This window comes from Cricetulus griseus, chromosome 4 (genome assembly GCF_003668045.3).
Source record: "Cricetulus griseus strain 17A/GY chromosome 4, alternate assembly CriGri-PICRH-1.0, whole genome shotgun sequence".
Lineage (NCBI taxonomy): Eukaryota > Metazoa > Chordata > Mammalia > Rodentia > Cricetidae > Cricetulus > Cricetulus griseus.
Window position 1 is genome coordinate 160,774,283 of NC_048597.1, and position 17,579 is coordinate 160,791,861.

The 17,579-nt window shown below is 41.9% G+C and overlaps 1 protein-coding gene across 8 annotated transcripts in view; it reads left to right on the top strand.

Moving 5' to 3' along the window:
* Usp28 (ubiquitin specific peptidase 28) overlaps positions 1-17,579 on the top strand; it is a 62,432-nt gene that overhangs the window by 12,213 nt on the left and 32,640 nt on the right. For 6 of the 8 annotated variants that reach the window (XM_027412094.2, XM_027412095.2, XM_027412101.2 and 3 more), the window contains exons 2-7: positions 7,943-8,020; positions 8,950-9,082; positions 10,281-10,386; positions 11,171-11,330; positions 15,877-15,963; positions 16,593-16,730. In XM_027412094.2, coding sequence (XP_027267895.1) covers positions 7,943-8,020; positions 8,950-9,082; positions 10,281-10,386; positions 11,171-11,330; positions 15,877-15,963; positions 16,593-16,730 — 702 coding nt within the window. Of the gene's footprint in view, positions 1-7,615; positions 7,709-7,942; positions 8,021-8,949; positions 9,083-10,280; positions 10,387-11,170; positions 11,331-15,876; positions 15,964-16,592; positions 16,731-17,579 lie in introns of those variants that run through there. The other 2 variants (XM_027412097.2, XM_027412100.2) reach the window with 2 other exon arrangements.

Consider the following 17,579-nt stretch of genomic DNA (forward strand, 5'->3'; position numbering starts at 1 on the left):
TCTGGGGGAGTTGAAGACTAGATAGCATAGTTATAGTTTTCCTTGTTTACCAGACTCAGTAAAGAAACTCACTAAAGAGGTGTAAAATGTAAAAGGCTGAGAGACATTAAAAGATAATTTGACAATGCAAATTAGAACAGAAAATAGATTAGGTACGAGACTTTGAACTCACCAAGATAGGATAGATAATGGAGTATTTTCTCTGAATTTGTCAAATCAAATGGACTAGACATTGTTGATGTACTTATTATCTGTATATATTGTATATAGTTATTGTACTTATTGTACATGGCTTTTCTTATTTTAGTTATAGCTTCCTTTTGTATTGGATAAAACGGGGGAATTGTGGTGATACATTGTTTATGATCTAATAAAGCCAATTTGTAGCATGAATAATAAAAACTCAGAGACAGATATTGGGCTTCAAGCTAAAGATCAGAAAAGCAATTCAGCCAGCCAGCCAGTAGCTCTTCCCTCTACCAAGGCTGAAATGGAGCTCCTGTGACTGGAAACTGAATCTCACATGAGACCCTTTGCTTGTTCGTTGTATACCTCTCTAGTGCTGGGGTGTAACCCTGGGTGGCCTTGAACTCAAGAGAAATCAATCTGCCTCTGTTTCCTGAGTCCTGGAATTAAAGGTGTGTGCCACCACTTCTATGGCTGTCTAGTGTGACTGGCTTTTGCATTCTGGTCTTCAGTGGCTTTATTAGATCATAAGCAATATATCACACACACACACACACACACTTCTGCACACACAATATCGTTACCCCATCTGTTCCCTGCTGTAGAGCCTCCTACCCTTTTTTCATCATATCAAGTCTGAACTCATCCTGACTTTAAAAACCTTTATAGCCCAGTGCTATACCAAGAGACTCCTAATAACATTTTACCGTGCCTAGATTTCTTTTCTTTTTCTTTTTTTTTTTTTTTGTTCAAATTAGGAACAAGCTTGCTTCGCATGTTAATCCCTTCTCCCTCCCCCTGCAACCCTACCCCCTAACCTCCACTTGCCCCCCACTCCATCCCCTCTCCACTCCCCAGGCAGGGTAGGGCCCTCCACAGGGTCTCCCCAAAGTCCACCACATCATCCTGGGCCAGGCCTAGGCCCTCCCCATGTGTCCAGGCTGAGATAGCATCCCTTCACGTGGGATGGGCTCTCAAAGTCCCTTCTCACACCAAGGAAAAATATTGATCCACTACCAGAGGCCCCATAGAGTGCGGAGGCCTCCTCATTGACATCCATGTTCAGGGGTCTGGATCAGTCCTGTACTGGCCTCCCAGACAGCAGTCTGGGGTCGATGTGCTCCCCCTTATTCAGGCCAGCTGTTTCTGTGGGTTTCACCAGTCTGGTACCAACCCCTTTGATCTTCATTCCTTCCTCTCTGCAACTGAGTGTGTATATCTGTGCAGTGTATATCTGTGGGTGTCTGCCTCTGTTTCCATCAGCCACTGGATGAGGGCTTTAGAATGGCATATAAAGTAATCATCGGTCTCATTATAGGGGAAGGGCATTTAGGGTATCCTCTCCACCATTGCCTAGATTGTCAGTTTGTGTCAGAGGGAGGCATTATAGGTCCAAGGAGAGATCTGGCACTAGGGAGACTTGCAGAGATCTACAAGGATGTGCCTAGATTTCTAAAATGGCATATAAACCTGTATCTCATCTTCCTCTGTTATTTAGCCCTCATAGTATGTTGTTGGATGGTGTTTTCTTAGGTTTTGTAGGTGTGTTCCACACAGCTGAGTGGTGACTTTGTGGTTTTCTTTATCATATTTGGTTGGGCATGTACTGAAAGAAATGGAGCATTTCTCTTGGGTCTTCTAAAATAAGAAAGAAGCAAGGTATGTAGTATGATAAATACTCATGCTCACAGGTTCCATAGAGATAAACCAGGAACTCTGAATAGTGGCAACCCCCAGGGGTGTGGATAGGAGGAGAAGGAGAGGCAGCTCTTTTTCATTTTAGGTCCTTTTGTACTTTTGGGACTTTGTACTCTAGGGTTATGGAAAAGAAAAGTGAAAAAGTACTAAGTTCTCTTTGTTTTGGGCTGTAAGCTAAATTATTTTTAAAAACTTAATTATAAATGCTTTAAATTTTAATTTATTAACGTGGGGAGGTGATAAATGTGTGGTGGAGATCAGCGGATAGTTTTGTGTGGTAAGTTCTTCCTTCCAGTTGCTACGTATGTTCTGGGACCAAACCCAAACTTACCAGATTTGCAAGGCAGATGCTTTTTACCAGTTGACATCCTGGGCCCTGTAAAATCTTCCAGTTTCTTTCTTATTTCTTTCTTCCTTTTTTTTTTTTTATATAAAAACCAGATAATTACTGAAACAGGTATATTTCATCCCATTTTTGTTTTTTTGTTATCCCTGTATGACCTAGCTGAATTTTTTTTTCTTTATTTCTTCTGTTTGTTGTTTTCAAGACAGGGTTTCTCTGTGTAGGCCTGGCTGTCGTGAAATTCACGCTGTAGTCCAGGCTGGCCTTGAACTCACGGAGATGTGTCTTTCTCTGCCTCCGCTACCACTGCTCAGCTGAAATTTTCATTTTATTTTTTGAGACAGTGATTTATAGCCCAGGCTGGCTTTGACTGTAGCTAAAGCTAGTCTTGAGTGCCTAATCCTCTTCCCTCAGCTTTAAGTATTGCTGTTACACATAGGTTTCTCTACACACCATTTTAAAATTTTATGTTTATGGCTGTTTTGTCTATATACATGTTTGTATACCACATGTGTGTAGTCCCTGAGGTGTCCAGAAGAGGGCATTAGATTTCCTGAAACTAACAGTCCAAAGCTGCTATGTAGCTACTGGGAATTGATTCTCAGATCCTTTGGAAGAGCAGTCAGTGTTCTTACCTGCTAAGCTATATCTCTTGCCCCAACTTACAAAATTTCCATTACTGTATATTAATTGTATGCAACAGTGGGTTTCATTGTGACTTTTCATATTCATGTTTGATCATATTCAATCCCGTTATCCCCTTCCCCTTGTTTCCTTCTGACTCCTCCTGATCCCCTTCTTCTTGGCAACTAGTCCTACTTTAATGTCTTTTTGGGGACCCAGTGGGTTTAATTACAGTTACAGGAGCATGACCAAGGGATTATTTGCAGGTGTGTGGACAACTTACCAGTGGTTACACAACTGAAGAAAATGTCTTCCTCTCTTAGCAACAGTTATCTCTCCATAGGTTTTGGGGGAGGTAGGCCTTGAGCCCCCTTGTTTTTTAAGATTAGGTCCCTTCTATGTGACTAAGACAAGGTCATAGAGCACATGTTACTGTCATGGCTGCCGAAATGGGGAGCTGGTCCCTTCACTATCACATACCCTTTCTTCTATTCTTCACCTGACTCAACCTTTCTGCTCCCTCATGACCTCTGCATCCTTCCTCTTCCCTTTTCATTCAGCGGAAAAAAAACAATGGAATCTTGAAATTTGCAGGAAAATGGATGGAACTAGAAGAAACCATTCTGAGCGAGGTAACCCAATCACAAAAAGACAAACATGATATGTACTCACTCATATGTGGATTTTAGACATAGAGTAAAGGATTACCAGCCTACAATCCACACTGCCAGAGAAACTAGTAAACAAGGAGGACCCTAAAAGAGACAAACATTGTCCCCTGGAGAAGGGGAAAGGGTCACGATCCCCTGAGCAAATTGAGAGCATGGGAAGAGGGGGGGGGAAGCTACCTAGTTGTTAATTAGAGGTCTGAAGACCAGACAAGATCTGGCAGGGAAAGGAGCATTGGTGTTTGAACAGTGGGTGTGATAGGGATTGGAGAGATTCTCAGTGGGTAGAGCACTTTCTATTCAAGTGTGAGCATCTGAGTTTGAGTCCACTTAGGATCCACACACAGTGTTTGTGTTATTCCAGTGTTCCTGAAAGGTTGCAAGGCAGGTAACCAGAAGGAGACTCTGTCTCAAACAGGGTTGGCACCACTCCTGTGGCATGCATATGTGTGCTAGACACACAAACACATAAGAGTTGGGAATTGCCTTTTTTGGTGAGGGGGGGTTTTAAATTATAGTCTGATTGAGCTGATTACTGTTTGTTACTGAACTGATAACTTAGGGTTTTGTTTTGTTTTTTTAGTCCCCGAAATCCTGTTTGTTATGTAAGTCAGTACTTTTTGCATTAAGAGAAATCCACCGTTTTCCCTGTATCCCCAAGGGTCAGGGGATCTAAGCCGGAGAGGAGGCAAAAAGACAGCAAAATCCCAGCTTGGAGATGGGGAGGAGGACACAAAGTCCCACCCTATCCAGGAAGCTATTTGTAATTGATACCTTCTGGGAGAGGGAAATCAGTTTTCTCCAAGGTAGTGACACTGGATCTATCAACCACACTCCAGGGTAGGCCCCTTGCTAAGGAGTAGTTGACCAACACAAACTGGACTCTATGTTTGTTTGTTTTTGCATGTGTGCTTGCTTTTGTTGTAGTTTGGTGGTTTTGTTTGTTTGTTTTCTTTTTTGAGACAGAGGGAATATGAAGTTGGGTGAGTGAGTAGGGAAGTGGGGAGGAACTGGGGAGACTTGGGAGGGCAAAGAATATGATCAAAGTATATTGTATGAAAAAATTTTTAAAAATGAGTAAGAGGCCAGGCACACGCCTTTAATCCCAGCACTTGAGAGGCAGAGGTAGAGGATCTCTGTGAGTTCAAGACCAACCTGGTCTACAAGAGCTAGTTCCAGGACAGCCTCCAAAGCCACCGAGAAACCCTGTCTCAAAAAACCAAGAAAAAAAAAAAGGGTAAGAGAACTGTCTCTCTGGTTGGCTCTTAAGTCACTGTGTGGCGGAGGTGTGCATCTAGCCTTGCTTGGAGGTAGGTGGGTCTGTCTTTCTTTATTGCCTCTAGGCAGGAAAAGAGGTTTGTTTTTGTGAAAACAGTGTGAATTTAGCCAAGAAAATGCAGGCCTGTTGGTTCTTGCCGTCATTTGACTTCATCAGGCTTTGTCTTGTCTGTGCTAGAGTGTGTACTATCTGTGGAGTGCTGTAGTTAGTGAGTTAATATTTAAATCCACTTTCTGTGAGGTGCCAGAGAGACAGTGAGTTGGGGATACTGTGGGAGCATGATGATTTTGGTTTGCCATGGTAAAAATAAACTTTTGTGCTGGAACACACCTCCAGCACTCAGGAGGCAGAGGCTTTTGGATCTCTGGAGGCCAGCGTGATCTACAAAGTGAGTTCCAGGACAGCCAGGACTTTTACACAGAGAAACCCTGTCTCGAAAAACAAATAGATCAGTAAACTTACTTTTGTAATTATTTTTGTTGTTTGTTTTTTGAGACAGGCTTTGCTGACCTCCAAGTTGCAGAACTCTTTTACCTCTGTCTCCCAAGTGCTGGGACTCAGTTATGAGCCATCATCACATCTGGCCTTGTAAAATTAACATTCAAGGGCCTGGAGAGATGGTTCAGTGGTTAAGAATATTGACTTCTCTTTCAGAGGACCCAGGTTCAAGCCCCAGAACCCAAATAGCAGCTCACACTGTAACTCCAGTTCCAAGTGATCTAATCCTTCTTTTGACCTCCCCAGGCGCCAGGCATGTACATAAAGACATGTAATGTAGGCAAGACACCTGTACATGTAAAGTAAAATATTTACGAAATTAACACTTTAATAGGGGCCGGAAAGGAACCTTGCTTGGTAGAATGCTTGTCTAGTTTTCTTGAAGCTCTGGACTCAATCCTACTGTCATGTTATGAATAACAGTCAAGTTGCACCCACTGTTATTCCCCACATTATTTGCCAGCTGTTTAAAATGTCTTTTAAAACATTGCACTGACTTAGCATAAAAGCAAAAGGTAAAAACAAACAAAACGTGTGTGTGAAGGAGTGAGTGGGAATCGGGCCCAGGGGGTGCGTGTTCAACTTCCTGTAAGACAAAGCGCTTATCACTGGAGGAGCGACCTGCCATGTGAAATTCTCATGCAACACTACAAGCAAATGCTTTATGTTCAGGAAAATAGAAAGGTGCCAGGAGTGTATTCGGCCATGCTTAGTTTTGTTGCTGCAAGAAGCTAAAGTAAGCGAATGGGACTGTCACTAGGCTCTGGCATAGTTCCCGTGATAGGAGGTTTTTTATTGGAGTAACTGATGGCACCTTTGAGTCAGTCAAACCCCGAAGTATTGGCCCTCCTGCTTCCCAATGATAGCTTTTTAGAACACATTGTACTAAGCAGTCAGCTCCTGATAGCATAAAGGCTGGCAAAATTTTAAAAATAGAAGTTTATTACCATGTAAAGGTCAAGGTTAAACTTCAGGGGAAAAGTTTGCTTTAAAGGGTATTTGCTCAGTGTCTTTGTCTCCTTGGAGGTGCTGGGGGTGAGCACACCCACCCAGCAAATAACTTTGTGTAAGTTATTTTTCTATGGTCATGGGTTTGTTATGAGGGTTAAGCGTGTAAGATCAGCATCATTTAGTGCTTGCACGGGGCTATAGGTAGGTAGTGTATATTAGCAAATGTTTCTTGCTGGGACTGTTACTGTCTCTATGTATTGTGATGGCTGGTGACAGTAATTCCAGATAAAGTCCTGGTTATTGGTGTCTGTCTGCCATTTCCACCTTTGTTCTAGTTTGATAGTATCAGGTTCCCCATGTCCCTTCCCATTCTTCCACAACTTTGGGGGTGTGTTGATTTTGGTTTTCCAGAATATTTTGTAGACTCTAGATTCATAGAATCACATACTTTTTTGTACTGTGAGATCAAATGGAATTAGAAATCACCTGGAAGGAAATCAATGCCTTATTAAAAAAAAAACAAAAAAACATACATTTTCTGTTTTTACCAAGCCTAAATCTCAGCCCCTCTGGCCCGATAATCAGCCCATTTCTGGTGACTGGGATTGTCAAGACCCATAATATTGAAGACTGCTGTCTCAGGGGGGAAGATTCATTTTTAACTCCTGACCAGAGAGTTTGTGACAAGAGAAAACTCTGATTCCTTTTCCAGACCTGGTGATGACTGCCCAGTCAGTTATTTCTAGTTGTGGTACTTATGCTTTGCCAGCAGGCTCTCAGCTGTTGAAGACCATAGGATACTGTTTCGGTTACAGCTGGCAGTGCAGTAAATGGAGGCTGTCTCTCTGAGACATTACTGACTGAACTTAACGGTGAAGCCTGCATTGTTAAGGCAGGACTTAACCCTGGCACAGCCTTCGTATGGTATAAATTAGATTGCTGCTTACTGGAATGATCTATAACTGTTTTGTTTCAGGATTGACTAAAAGACCATGGTGTCTCCTGTTGGCCAGCCAGTTGTTTCAGTTGATCTGTCTTTGTCCATAGGTGTTTCATATTGGCTCTGACTGTCAAACAGAATAGTTGGGTGAACAGCTAAGGCCGAGAAAGGGTTTTAAGATGATCTATGTAGCTGGATGTTAGTTAGGTTTCTCTGTGGTTCAGATTAATAGAAGCATTCATTCCATGGCTCATTCTTTTGGATCTATATGTCTTATTTGATAATTCAGAAAGTGCTAGCTTTTTAAGTTAGTGGTGCCAGCTATTTGATAATTATGTGGTTAGAAGCTTATTGTCAGTGAAAAATGACACACATACAAATGGCATGCACAGTAAAGCTTAAAATAGCTCATCCTCACATCCATGCAGATTTCCCTGGACTCCTTATATGACCTACTGATGCACTGTCCCAGAGAGGAAAGCCCAAGGCTCCTTAAGGCTGACCGATTACAACTGTCGTAGGTATTTGGAGTTTTCTGTTGAGTCATATTTCTCTTTTAACTGCCTAAAGTATTTTCTATGACAGAATGATAAGATTCAGCATTTTATAAAGTGACTGACCATCAGTAACTTGCTACGTGGAGCTTGTCAGCACTTTAAAGTGAAAAAATGCAAATCTTGGGGTTGTCTGTCCAAGAGGTACCTAGGTCTGCTTTTGGGCTGATTGTATCTGATTGTATTTGTTTCTCAAAACAGAGCTGCCAGATGCTGTTAAATCAGCTGCGAGAAATCACAGGCATCCAGGATCCATCCTTCCTTCATGAAGCATTAAAGGTTGGTTTCCAGTCCCGGTTTACCCAACAGTCTCTGAAGCAGTTCTCCACCTCACAGGGTGTCAGTTCAAGCTATTTTTATACCAGGCCAAAATACAGGAACAGAAACCCTACAGGTCAGATGGTTAGTTTCCTCAACAGAGAAACTCTTAAGAAGATTGGTAATTTACAGTTGGGGAAGCCAGTGGGAATCCCATCATCCATGTGCTTTGTATGGACCTTATGTGGATCCTGAGTACAACCAACAAACCAAAAGATATTCCAGCAGAGAAGTTGGCTATTTTTCAGGTGTGATGTTGTTATTCTTAATCATTGTTGATAGAACTTGAAAAGATACATTATGAATGTTACCCAAGGAAATGGTAACACACTAGCTTCAAAATAGCCTGCATGTGTTAGCAGTGTAGATAAAGAATGACTGGCTGTGGCTGGATGGATGTTGAAGGCAAGCAATGGGTATAAGAGGTTTGGTTTTTCATTCTCTTGTACCTTTTAGACTGTTTTCTTGATAAGTTCAAAACAATACGTCACTTGTATAAAATACGGTGACTGCTCATGACTTTACTGTCCAGGCTGACTTCGCACCTGTGTTGGCTCCCAGTCCCATTTTGTGACTCATTGTGCCATAACTGGTCTATGGAGTTAGGCTCCTGGAGCAGTGACTGCACATCCAACAAGGATGTGGTTTGCTTCTCATGTGAAAATCTGAGCACCTGAGTCCTGTCCTGTCTTTAGGGCTTGATAAATCTCCAGGTGCATCAGGCTTCCTGCCTTCACTGGAGTTTCTTACTCTACTTTCTGCCCCAGAGCTTTGCTTAGGCTTTTACTCATTGTGTCACCATGGTAGTAAAAGAGTAACACCAAAAATACTGCTTATTGTCAATTTTGGATACTTTCTTTTAGAATTTGTTATTGTTTTCTTCCTCTTAGGCCAGTAATGGTGACATCACTCAAGCTGTCAGCCTTCTCACTGACCAAAGAGTTAAGGAGCCCAGTTATGACACAACAGCTACAGAACCATCTGAAGATGAAGGGAGTGCTGCCAACAAAGAACTATTAGCAAGTAGGTCTCGCCTATCTTAGTTCTTGTCTGTACTAGCAGAAGACAGTGACTGTGGTTCCTCATTTATCACATTGACACTTTGACTAGTCACTGAGCCATTGCTGAGAGCCAGGCCTTAGATCAAGCTTAAATGGTTTCTTTCTTGTTACTTCATTGTATAGCCCAGGGTAGCTTTAGGTGGTGGTGGTGGTCGTCATCGTCTTCTTCTTCTTCTTCTTCTTCTTCTTCTTCTTCTTCTTCTTCTTCTTCTTCTTCTTCTTCTTCTTCTTCTTCTTTTTCTTCTTCTTCTTCTTCTTCTGTTTTAGTATGTCTGTACTAGGTCATAGGCCAACTTCATAAAGTGTGTCCTCCATTCACTATAGAAAAGTTGGCTATCCTTTGCTATGGAATTTTTTATGTAGCTGATATGTTACAATGAAAACAGTTACTAACTACCAGGAATGGAATGTATTTTGAATTTGTGGAATATTAATGAATTTTATTTAGTGTATGTATGTATGAGTGTATATGTGTGTCTGTGCATGTAGGACAGAGGTTTACTTCAGGTGTCTTTGTTCCACCTTAATTTATTTCTATGTATATGAGTGTTTTGCACATGTGTATGTAAGTGCACCGCATGCATGTCTAGTGCTCCTCAGAGGCCAAAAGAGGGCGTTGGATCCCTGGAACTGAAATGACGGATGTTTGTGAACCACCATATGGGTGTTTGGTCCTGTGCAAGAGCAATAGGTGCTTTTAATTGCTGAGCTCCAGCCCCTCCACCTTACTTATTTTTTGAGACAGGGCTGCTCACTAAACCTGGGTTCACCAATTGGTAGACAGCAGGGCATCAAGCCCTTGTGGCATCTCTCTTTCTTTGCCTCGCAGGGCTGAAATTGTAGGCATGTATTTAGCATACCTATCCTTTGATGTGGATGCTGGGTCTGAACTCAGGTCTTCATGCGTAAGCAGCAAGCACTCTATGCACTGGTCCTTCTCCCCAGCCACTGATGCATTGTATTTTAGCAGCTTACTTCTGAACTGTTGGGGAGAATAAGACTACAGTATAGCGATATGTTGTTCATTTGACTTTGAGATAGTTACAGAATTGTGTACAGAGCCACTGTGGTGAGAATTGGGTATGCATATGGTTTAGAAAATGTTTATACTTTTTTTTACTCCCTGCACACAAACTAACCACATTTCTATTTCCTAACAGAAGTGATAGACCTTACGCATGACAACAAAGATGACCTTCAGGCAGCCATTGCCTTGAGTCTACTGGAGTCTCCTAAGATTCAAACTGATGGCAGAGATCTTAATAGGTTATTGCTTTAATTTATGGTCTTTGTTCCCTGTGGTTGCTTTGTTGTATTGTGTTCTGGGATAGCTACTTGGGGTCATTCTGTTCCTTATTGCAGCAAAATGAAGTTTTTTTAAGGAACAATTTTAGATTATTCAGTCCCCTCCTTTTCTCTCCCTTCCCTTCCTCTTCTCTCCCCCCTCCCCCTTCTTTCTCCTTCTTTCCTTTTTTTTTTTTTTTTTTTTTTTTTTTTTTTTTTTTTTTTGTGTGTGTGTGTGTGTGTGTGTGTTGGTTTTGTTTGTTTTGATTTTGGGTCTCAGAGTGACCTGGAACTCATCCTCCAGAGTGCTGGGATTCCAGGTGTATGCCACCATTCTGGCTTTTAGTTCACTTTGAAAAGCCGAGCACAGAGGATTTTAACATAGTCTTTGAATAGAAGCCTACAAAATTTTGTTTTTCCCAGTTACTATGGAGAAACAACAACCTAGCCTAAGTATCTGCTAAATATAGCCTCTGACAGGCTAAGGGCTATACTGTTGTCTCAGGTGAGGAGAGGATATGGTGTTGGAATTGGCACTAATATGGTACTTGTCTCGTGTGCCCCACAGACATCCATTTCCAACTGTGGTCTTTGTTGATTTCTGGACTTATTTCCTTACACCTCTTGAGTTTCTCTTTCAGATGGTTATTCTGGCATTTGAATCATCTGTGCAAAATTACCAAACATCCTCTGCATAGTAAATCATTCTTTAAAATGTGTTTTGTTTTGTTTTTTTCTTTTGATGTGTGGTGTTGGCATGCTACAGAATGCACGAGGCAAACTCTGCAGAAACTAAACGGTCAAAGCGAAAACGCTGTGAAGTTTGGGGAGAAAACCACAATCCCAATAACTGGAGGAGAGTGGATGGTTGGCCAGTTGGGCTGAAAAATGTTGGCAACACATGTTGGTTCAGTGCTGTTATCCAGGTATGGTGTTCTTAAGAGATAGCTGCTTTCTTCTGGGTATAATTTAATAATTTGCTAAAATTATGACTTTAAAAAATTAAAACAAGGCTGGCCAGATGGTTTGGTGGTTAAAGGTGCTCGCTGTTAAGCCTGGTGATATGAGTTTGATCAAGACCCCACATGGTGGGAAAAAAGAACTGATTCCTGCAAGTTGTCTGATCACTTCTTGGCAGTAAATAAAAATGTAATAGAATTTTTATTTTATTTTTTTTACATTAACCAGTTTATTATAGGCCCGACAGAGTAGAGAGACTGAGAGAGAAGAGGAACAGGGTTAATGGCTGACCACCATGGCCGGTCGCCATAGAGAGAGAGAGAGCGTGCACGTAAGAGAAGAGGCAGAGGGAAGAGAAGAGGGACAGAGGGAGAGCAAAGAAGATGCAAAGGGCAGAATTTTTAAATTATATAAAACTGGCTGGTCTTTGTTGTAGCCTTACTGTGCTTTAGTTACTTTTGTGTGTTTTGGATTGAGAATTTATGATGTCTATCTGGGCAGTACTGAAATATATTAAGTGTTTAGGATCAGCAGTTAATGAGTTCTGTTCAGGGTAGCCTGGAGTAGAAGCATGGCAGATAGGTATCCTGGAAAGAGAGAAGTAAAAATACACTTTTGCATTATATAGCCCAGGCTGGCCTCAAATTTGTGATTTTTTTTGCCTGTACCTCCCAAGTGCTGGGATTATAGGTATGCACTACCATTATAGGAATGTACCACTATGCCAGCTATATACATGAATTCAGTATAAATACAGGTGTGTATACACATCCATCCATCTGCTCCAGGGTATTGTGTGTGCTACACAAGCACTCTATCATGGAGCCACATCTTCAGCCCTGTGAAAACTCTTGTGGGGAATGGAATCTATTGGACTTGAATGATACCTGCAAGAAAGGAATGAGAAAGACTGCAAGGTCTGGCAAGAGTAACCAAGTGATTGAGTGCTGTTTGACACAAGAGGAGTGCTTTGTGTGTGCTGGAAATTGTCAGTAAGGCTGTAGATGTGCTGAGCTCAAGATGCCTATGTTTTACATCCTTGTAAACATAGCTGGAAAGATGGCTCCGCAGTTAAGAGCACTTCTTAGTCTTTCAGAGGACCTTGGGTTCAGTTCCCAGTACCCTCATGGTGGCTCATAACCATCCCTAACTCCAGTTGCAGGAAATACAACTGAACTCCATGGGCACTACGCATACACACATATTATATGCAAGCAGGACATTAATGCACATAAAGCAAAATACACTTAAAGTATATCCCAGGCATCATGAGCTTTCATGTGGCCACAGTGTTGTTACCTCGCCCTGCCTGCAAGCTCGTTCATTAAATGGTTCTGTGGCATCCAACCCACTGCTCAAATGCCAAAATACTTCAAGATGCATTCAGTTTACTATGTGCCTGACTCTGATTAGGATCTGGGAAACAACAGTGACTAAAACAAAACCCATACTGTCCTGGAGTTTACCTCAAAACAGTGGGATGGTCAGTCAACAGAATCAGGTAGTGATAAGTGCCACAAAGGCATTGGGAAGGAGGGTAAGGGTGGCTCAGCTGGAGTGAAGGGGCTGCTGCTTCGGGGGATTGGTAGACGGCTTGACCGATAAGGAGGCTTTTAAGCAGAGGTGTGAAGGTGGCTAGGGTTTGAGTCATTTATAGTTACACACAGAACATTTATGAATAAAAAGTCGAAAATAAATAACCCATGTGAGAGAACAAGCCTGCTAGAAGTGGCTGCTTAACAGTGGAGAGTGGGGGTGGGTGTTGGGGAGTACTGACTCCTGCAAGTTATCCTCTAACTTCCCCCCACGTTACCTGATGTGTGTGTGTGTTCCTTCCCTAGCCCCCAGTAAATACATACTTAAAAAGCAAAGCATATGTAGCAGGAGCAAAGCATATGAGATGGCACAGATCTGTAATCAGCACTTGCAGAGCAAGAGTATTGCTGCAAGTCTAAGGGCAGCCTGGGCTTTGTAGTGCATTCTTGCATATCAGCCAAGACCTGTGAGACCCTGTCATTAAAAAAAAAAAATGTAGAAAGGTAGAATTAGGGTTCTATCAGTCAGTTACTTCCTGCATCTGTCTTATGTATGTGTGGAGACAAACACTCTGGATTCATAATGCCTTTAACTTTTACTCTGTGAGAGATGTTGAAAAAGCTTATGTTCCTTCCTTCCTTCCTTCCTTCCTTCCTTCCTTCCTTCCTTCCTTCCTTCTCTCCCACCCTCCCTCTCTCTCTCCCTCCCTCCCTCCCTCCTTCTCTCCCTCCCTCCCCAACTTCTTCTTCCCTCCCCCAATTTTTTTTGTTTGTTTCTCGAGACAGAATTTTCCTGTGTAGCTTTGGAGCTTGTCCTGGAACTAGCTCTGTAGATCAGGCTGGCCTTGAACTCACAGAGATCCACCTGCCTCTGTTTCCTGAGTAGTGGGATTAAAAATGTGTGCCACTACTGCTCGACTTCGTATGTTTTCTTTATGAACTGTTTTCAACCTTTTTTTTTCTTTTGAGAAGTTGGTGAAATGATGGATGGAGTTTTGGAATAGTTGTTGAGGTTATGGGAAAACCAATTGACAATAGGATACCGTATACAAAACCCCAAAAAGCATATTGATTGTTTCAGACTTTGGAATTAAGGACATTCAACTGACAAATTTTATGTCAACATTCTAAAGTTGGAAAGGCTGCAATATGGTCCTGACCCCTATTACTGGGGTATAAAATGAAAGAATAGAGGGCTGTTTAAGGTTTAAGGTGGGTGACTGAGAGCCATGCATGGTGGTACACACCTGCAATTCCAGGACTCAGGGAGCTAAAGCAGAAGGCTCAAGAGTTTGAGACCAGCCTGGACTACATAATGATCCTTTTTGAAATGAACACACACACACACACACACACACACACACACACACAGAATAAAACTGCTGTACTTACAATTCAGATAAGTGAGTATTACAAGGACTAGAGAAATGACTCAGCAGCTAAATACACTTTACTGAACAATTAGGAGCACCAAAATTTGGGTCCCTTGTACCAGGCCAGACATCCAGCACATGCCTGTAACCCCAACTTCAAGTGTGTGGAGATAGGAGATTGTGGGCAGCTGGCTTCCAACTGAGCTTAGAAACCATTTTGGAGAATATGTAGAGAATGTGGAGGAGAACACCTAGCACTTGTTACGGCCTCTGAGTATGTACTGGGACACACGTGCACATCTCTTTTAAAAATGAATATTATGAAATCCTTGTGCTGTTCAGTCCTGTCTGTCATTACCTTCTGCCCCCACATGTGTATAGCCTTAAACAAGGTATTAGTTTTGTGTTCTTAAACTTAACAAATGGAATTATACTTTTCCGTAACATTTATTGATTGATTGGTTGGTTGAGGCAGAGTCTTGCTATGCAGCACAGGCTGGCCCCAAAACTCACTGTATAGTCCAGGCTAGCTTTGAACATGAGGCGGTCCTTCTGATTTAGTCTCCTGGGTGCTAAGATGATAGGCCTGAGCTTCTATGCCCAGCTTCTATCACATACAAAAAGTGTATTTCTAATATTATTCATGTTGATGCACATATTCTTGTCAATTTATTTTCTTTCCTACTGCTTAGTAGGTAAATTATGGAAGCATTTCAACATCATTTAAAAGATATCTGCATACGCATATAGCCATAGTTACAGGTGATGATGAGATATCCTTTGTGGGTGCCAGGAACCAAACTCCAGTCCTCTGCAGCAGCAGCAAGTAGTCCTAACAACCTCTTTAGCTTTAACAATATCTGTTTTGGTTTTTTGTTTGTTTTGTTTTGTTTTGTTTGAGACAGGCTTTCTCTGTGTAACTGCCCTGGCTGTCCTAGAACTCATGGTATAGACCAGGCTGGTGTGGAACTCACAGATTTCCTCCTATCTGTGTCTCCTGAGAGCTAGGATTAAAGGCATGTGCCACCATTGCCCACCTACAGTATCGTTTTAATGACACATCATTTTCCATTTCAATGTTTATATCCATATGTAGTAATCTAGTATTGTTTATTCTTTTGGCTTTGTTTTGTTTCTTACCTAAAAGAATTAATTTTATATTATTTTTTGTGTATAATGATTCTCTTAGAAGAATTGCTAGGTTGACAGTTATGCATACTCTTAAAAATGAAAGAAAATGTTTACTTATTTAGAGACAGGATTTCACAGTATGGTGATTGGCCTGAAATTTACTATGTATCCCAGGATGGCCTTGACCTCACTGTACTCCTTTTGCCTCAGCTTTCTGAGTACTAGGGTTACGGGCCAAGCTACCATGCTTGGCTTTGAAATCTACACCTATAATTATACATGCTGTAGTCCTAGCTGTTAGAAGGCTGAGGCGGGAGGATTAGGAGTTAAAGGCCAGCCTTTGCTATGTAGGGTGTGTAAGGCCAGCCTATATTATCTGCTAAGACCCTGTTAGATAATTTAAAAACAGAAAACAAACCAAAAATAACTATAATTGTTTTGAAAGTAACTGAGAATGAATTTCTTTCTTTCAGTCTCTCTTTCAGTTACCTGAATTCCGAAGACTTGTTCTGAGCTATAGTCTACCACAGAACATACTTGAAAACTGTCGAAGTCACACTGTAAGTTGGCCCTGAGGCAAGGCTTCTATGTTGCCAGACTGAATGTTCTAACTGTGATAGGCTTTGGCTTGTGTTGATACTCGATTCATTGTTAGTCATTCTCCTCCTTCCTTTGGATAAGAAGCAAGGGTTTATGAAGATGTACAGTTACATAGGAATAAGATTAGGACAGCAGTCCCAAAAAAGTGCTGTGAGGCACTATTCTGCTCTTAGTACTGTGCTGGGTGGGGACACTGAGAATCACAATGCTCCAGGTGGTGGAGGTGCTCCAGGTGGTGTCCTCTCTCTTCTGCCATTGGCTGCTGAAATCAAGGGATGCAGAGCAGATCCCTGAGGCAGAGGAAGTTTCAGTGTGCTCTCTGACTGCATTCCTCTTGTCACCTTGCTGTAGTGTATTCTCTTAAGGTGGTGGACAACTTACACAACAGCATTCTGTCCTCTCCACAGGGTGCTCCCTGGCTTCTTACTCTCTGCTCTAGAGTAACACCTTCTGTCCATATCCTGTCCCTCTTTGTTAATCTGACTGATCTAGAACTTGGTAAATGTCAATTAGAGAGTGATTACTGATAACTTTTTATTTGTTCAAACTTTCCAAATAAGATCTTACAAGATGGCTTTGTTTTCTGTAGGAAAAGAGAAATATCATGTTTATGCAAGAGCTTCAGTATTTGTTTGCTCTGTTGTTGGGATCAAATCGAAAGTTTGTAGATCCTTCCGCAGCTCTGGATCTACTGAAGGGAGCCTTCCGGTCATCAGAGGAACAGCAGGTACATGGGAGCTCTGTTCTTTTGTTTTATTTCAAGCTTGAGTATCTGAAGTCACCCTTTGTTAATGTGATACTGCTGTTTTTGTTGTTATTGTGTGACAAGCTCTCAACACAGCTAGACAGGATGCTGTGAGTCACTTGCCCTTTATTTTGCTCTCAGAAAGTGGAGTGAGAGAGTGTATATTGTGTGTCCGTGTGCCTGAGTGAGAGGTAACGCAGGGTTCTGGCAGTCCATGCGCATGAATGAGAATTACACAGGATGTTGGCTCTACCAAAGGAGGAAGACATGGTGGTAGAAAGAGTAGCAGCCTCTCTGGGCATGATGGCTCATGCCGTAATCCCAGTACACAGGCATCAGAGGCAGGAGATTACTGCACATAGGCAGCTAACCTGATCTACATACTGGCTCCAAGCCTTCTAGGGCTACTTAGTAAGATGTTTCCAATAACCAGGGGGATTTAAAAAAAAAAAAAAAAGAATTAACAGAGGCTGTTGAAGCAGGAAGGAATTTCAAAAGTAATTCAGTGAGCCATAGAGCCATAGCAAAGGACAGTTGAGAAAAGTCAAGTCCTTTGATGGCCTCGGTAGAAATCTTAATTTGGTTTAGATTTTGAGACAAATCTGAGTACTGAACCCAGGTAGACTTTGAACTCCTGATCCTCCTGCCTTGGCCTCCTAAATATGGGATTGCAGGCTTGCAACATCACTTCAGGATAGAAATCCTCTTTTTCAAACTACCTAAAGCTGAATTCAGCAGTTTTTCTGAGCAATCTTTCTCTGTTAGTCATGGAATCTTTGCTTTCTCCACCTGCCACTAAACTCAGAGCTGTTGCTGTTGTGCCAGCTTCTT